Below are 5,231 nucleotides of genomic sequence, written 5' to 3' on the forward strand. Positions count from 1 at the left end.
AGCCTGTGCGTCTGGAGCCTGTGCTCCGCAACGGGAGAGGCCGCAACAGTGAGAGGCCCGCGAAAAGCAAAAAAAAAAAAAAAAAAAAAAGGAGCAGTGATGGTTCTTTGGGAAGGACCCAGGGAAGGGACAGTCAAGCTGTGGTACCACAGCTAGAGCAGGTATCTTATTCCTTGGGGCAGGCTGAGGGCTACTGGATTTATAAATGGTACATTCATCAGAGTGGAATGGGCCAGAGGCATACTGTAGCTTCTGCCTTATTTGTGCAAAAGGCCATCAAAAACCAAATCTATTTCTCCTCCTAAGTGTCATTTTTGAGGGATGCTACTTTAATCTTAAATATGAGAATTCAACCATACTTTTAGTATTCTACTCTTAGCTAAAATACAAATGTAAATTAATATGAGAGTTAAGGTTAAGTTGAAAAATCTGCCTTTTTATCGCATTATGTTTGGAGAAACCATCTGAGGATGAACAGCAACAATAGATCATTTCCATTTTCTCTCTTGGCCACCAGATGGAGCTAAGCATAGACTTAGGTTTAGGGTTAAGCTGGCTCTAAATTCAGAATGTGGGGAGAAATTACAAGGGTATTGATAAGAAAGAGATTGTAGGTGGTTTTTAATCATGTTTCCTCTTTTTTTTTTTTTTTTAGCTACGAAATGTGTATTTAATTGAGTAGGAAAAAGCCCAGAGAGTGTTAAAATTGTTGATAGAAATTTGGGGGCATAAAATTAATTCTTTATGTTTAAAATTGATGGACATAAAAAAATAATTTTCTTTTTCTATATTTATAGCTATTCTTGGGATGCACAATTTGATAACGAATACACAGTTCTGCAATATAGTGGGAAGTAGTAATGGTGTTGACCAAGAACATTTTTCAAGTGAGTACTTATAATGCTTTGTGAATTCCAATCCTTTGTTAATTATGTTTTGTTTTCTCCATGTAATAGCTTCAGTATTTGCATACCAAATGTTATGCATATGTACTTGAAACCTAAGATTCCAGTTAGATGGTATTGACCTAGAAAACCATTGAGAATAGAATGGTTTGAGAATAGAATATTAAATATTGTATGTTTAATGTGTCAGCAAATGTAATAGGAACTACTCTCACCTCACTAAATAATACTAATGGTAAACGCTGTAAAAACTAGTCAAACTTGGCTTTTACTGACATTTTGTTTTCAGTGTTTCTGATTTTCAAGAAACCCCCAACAGTGCTGACAAAGAAAGTATATTATAAAATCAGATTCAGGGGAAAGCAAAGAACTATTCAGCCCCTAAACCTTTTAGTCTGACGCAAAGTATTAGATAACCTAAAGCAAAGCTTTTAAAAAAATTTATTTATAAGACATCTTAAAATCACCAAAGTCGGGCTTCCCTGGTGGCGCAGTGGTTGAGAGTCCGCCTGCCGATCCAGGGGACACGGGTTCATGCCCCGGTCTGGGAAGATCCCACATGCCGCGGAGCAGCTGGGCCCGTGAGCCATGGCCGCTGAGCCTGCGCGTCCGGAGCCTGTTGCTCTGCAACGGGAGAGGCCACAACAGTGAGAGGCCCGTGAACCGCCAAAAAAAAAAAAAAAAAATCACCAAAGTCATGCCTATTTTGTAGTAAATTTAAACAAGACCTGAGGGCACAAGGTAAGCAGTACAAGTGTCTCTATTCACAGCCGGCATGCCTCCTACTCCCCGTACCCTACCTCCACCCCCTCCCTAACTGTTAACAATTGGGAATATATCCTTCCAGACTTTGTATTATGCTTATATAAACTTGCATATGTATACGTGCTATACACGAATTGTCTTTTCTTTTCTTACAAAATTGGGATCATACTAGAGATATTTCTTGTCCCTGAATTTTTCAATAATAATACTGTTGGCTGATTTTTTTGAATGCTTACCATGGGCCATGTTCTTCTGTGCACAGCTCTTGAATGTAAATTGTTCTCAATCCTCACAACAGTTCTACGAAACAAGTATTATTATTATCTTTAATATGCCTTTGAAGGAGCTGAGGTTTTAAAATGATTAAATAACTAGCTTCAATATCCCACGAAATCGGTGGTGAGGATTTGAATCCATGCTATATAGTATATCACTTAGCAATATATCACATTTCCTAGTTAGTACATACAGACTTACCTCATTCAAACATCTGTATAACATTCCATTTTATGAATGTTCTATAATTGGCCATTCCCCTATTTTTTTAACTTTCTATTGTAGAAATGTTCAAGCATACATTATAGAAGAGGGAATAATATATCCATCGTCCAGCTTCAGCTGTTTTTCACATTATGCCAGCTGGGTTTCATCCACCGTCTGCCTCCCTCCCACCCCTTCTACTCTTTTCCCTGGAATATTTTAAAGCAAATCCTGTTTGTTTGTATTAATTCACCCATAAATATTTCCATATGTGTCTCTCACAAAGGCTTTTCTTGTAACATAACCACAATGCCATTATCAAACTTAAAGATTACCAGCAATTCCTTCATATCATCTAATACCCAGTCCATGTTCAAATTTCCCATTTTCTCTCAAAAACGTCATTTCACAGCTGGTTTGTTCAAATCAGGATCCAGATAAGGGTCACATATTGCATTTGGTTGTCGTTTGGTTTAAGTTCTTCTTAATTTCTTAACAGTTCTCCTCCTCAACTTCTTTCCCACTTTCTTCATGGCATTTATCCCTTGAAGAAACTGTGTTGTCATGTAGAATTTTCCACATTCTGGATTTGGCTGATTGCAGCCTTGTGGTATCATTTTACTTGTTTCTCTCTACCTCCTGTGTTTCTGTAACTGTTGTTTTCTAGAAGCTTGATCAAATTCAGGTGCAGTTTTTAATTTTTTTTGGCAAGAATGCTTCCTGGGTAGTGCTGAAATCACATTAGGAAGCATATCAAGTCTGGTCATTCCTCTTTGGGGAATGTGTTAAGATTGATCAGTGGACTCAAATTTTGGCAACCTGATCCATCCAATTAAAGTTCCCCACGAACCTTTCTTAATGGTTTCCACATCCTGTTGACTGGATCCATTATTTCATTATAGAGCAAGGCTCTTTATACGCATTCTGCAGAGAAGAAAAGGAATTTTTTGGTTGTAGAAAATTTAGAATTGAGGAAGAGCTCATTGAATTTTCCATTCAGTGAGGAAGATTTTCTCCAGTCCCCTTGAGCTGCCATGTTGAAGACTGCCTTGCTGATCTTTCAACTGTCCTCAGGAAATTAATTTTCAGACTTTTGTCTGAGCTGATCTCTTCAGGATGCTGTGTGTAGGACGGTGTCTGTGTGTGTGTGTGTGTGTGTGTGTGTGTGTGTGTGTGTGTGTGTGGTTGTGTGGTATTTGAAAAGAACAAGGTACTCTTAGAGGGAATTTTTTGGATGAGTAAGCAATATACTTTGTCTTAAGGTGAGTTTTGCTCCTGAAAGCTAGAGGAGGGCAGCAGGGAATAACTAAGCCAGACAGTGACCCTGTCAGTCTTTCCATGTCACTTGCTCTTAATGTTGTGGTCATTCTCCTCTTTAAGAATCTGATGCTCTAGGTGTTCTCCCCAGAAAATATATCCATAAAAATTTATCTGTTATAGGTGTTCATGGACCTCCACACATACCTCAGAGCGCATTTACATCTCACTAGATGGTTCAAGCCTTCTGGGTCCTCTTTCAGTTTTGAATAGCTGTATTCTGGCCATGTGTGTGGGTATAAATGGTGAAGGATTGGGCTGTAGGATGAAGGAGGGCAGGGAATTCCTGTCTCAGTAGTTCTTGCATGCACCATTACCTTTCTCTGTCTCCCCATTCCCTGTTTCTACTCTTCTTCCTGATAGAGTCCTCTGCCCCTTCCCATTGCATAGTACTCCCCACGGGAGGAACAGGCAGTGTGTCCTTCTGTCACCTCACTCTTTGTGGAGGCTGTGTTTGTTCATGTCTCTGATTCTTACTGCCTTTGAATTAATTACTAGTCAAACCTCAGAGAAAATGATTAGTTGTTAGATTTTGTCATATGAGAACTTTATCTTGAACATTGCTAAAAATAAATGGGATCACCAGCTTGTGTCATCATCTATATTTTCATGGTAAAGATATCTTGTAATACACTGAGGCAAGAGGCAGTGAAAATACTCATTTTTGAAGGCTGATACATTGCAAACAAATGTTGAATTATGTTTGGTATTTATATTCAGTAAAATTTTATTTCAGTGCTTTATGTGGGAACACATAAAGGATCTTTTAGAAATTTGGGGAGGGCTTCCCTGGTGGCGCAGTGGTTGAGAGTCCACCTGCCGATGCAGGGGACATGGGTTCGTGCCCCGGTCTGGGAAGATCCCACATGCCGCGGAGCGGCTGGGCCTGTGAGCCATGGCCGCTGAGCCTGTGCGTCCGGAGCCTGTGCTCCGCAATGGAAGAGGCCACAACAGTGAGAGGCCCGCGTACCACAAAAAAAAAAAAAAAGAAAAGAAATTTGGGGAAAGAAACTTATAAATTTGTTCTACTGAATATGTTTGTGTATGTGTGCTGTGTGTTTCCAAGTTAATATATGCATTCACTGTAATAGTATCAACCAGTTACACTCTTGCTCTTTTCATTTGTTGCTACAGATGTGGTAAAAGGTGAAAAGATTCTTCCAGTATTTGATGAGCCCCCAAATCCAACCAATGTTGAAGAGAGTTTACAGAGAATTAAAGAAAATGATGTTCGTCTTGTTGAAGTTAATTTGAATAACATAAAGGTAGGGGTGATAAACAAACAAAAAGTTGTTTTGAATTGCTTTGAGTCAGTTGGATCTAGGATGAGAGCTGGGCAGTTTTGATATAGTCTAATCCTTTCTACTTAATGGTAAAGTTTTTACTTCTAGTAGTATGCTAGAAGTTTTAGAAGTTTAGAAGTTAAAGTATTATAGTATTTTTCTGATTTACTTTTTAAAGGCTATCACATAGAAATATAAACTCTACAGACTGTCAGAGTATACCTCTTGGGCTTCCAAAATACTGCCCACTTTTAGGAGCATTTTAGCCTTTCAGGTTTTGTTTTTTTAATCAGCTGTCTTGAGCTATAAGGTACATATAGTGAAATTCTCCCTTTCTAGTGTGCAGTTCTATGAGTTAAAGCAAATGCATACAGTTGTACAACTACCACCACAGTCAGATGTAGAACATGTCACAACCCTGTGTCGTCATTCCCTGCCACCAGCTCTAGCACCTGACAACCAGGGATCTGTTTTCTTTCCC

General features: G+C 38.9%; 1 protein-coding gene across 1 annotated transcript in view; it reads left to right on the plus strand.

Moving 5' to 3' along the window:
- The window catches only part of TMOD3 (tropomodulin 3), a 96,966-nt gene that overhangs the window by 76,951 nt on the left and 14,784 nt on the right, over positions 1 to 5,231 (plus strand). Inside the window, exons 5-6 of the mRNA XM_007468717.1 lie at positions 798 to 887; positions 4,602 to 4,732. Of these exons, the coding sequence (XP_007468779.1) occupies positions 798 to 887; positions 4,602 to 4,732 (221 nt within the window). The remainder of the gene's footprint in view (positions 1 to 797; positions 888 to 4,601; positions 4,733 to 5,231) is intronic.

Source organism: Lipotes vexillifer, unplaced genomic scaffold, assembly GCF_000442215.2.
Source record: "Lipotes vexillifer unplaced genomic scaffold, Lipotes_vexillifer_v1.1 scaffold268, whole genome shotgun sequence".
In the NCBI taxonomy this organism is placed as follows: Eukaryota; Metazoa; Chordata; class Mammalia; order Artiodactyla; family Lipotidae; genus Lipotes; species Lipotes vexillifer.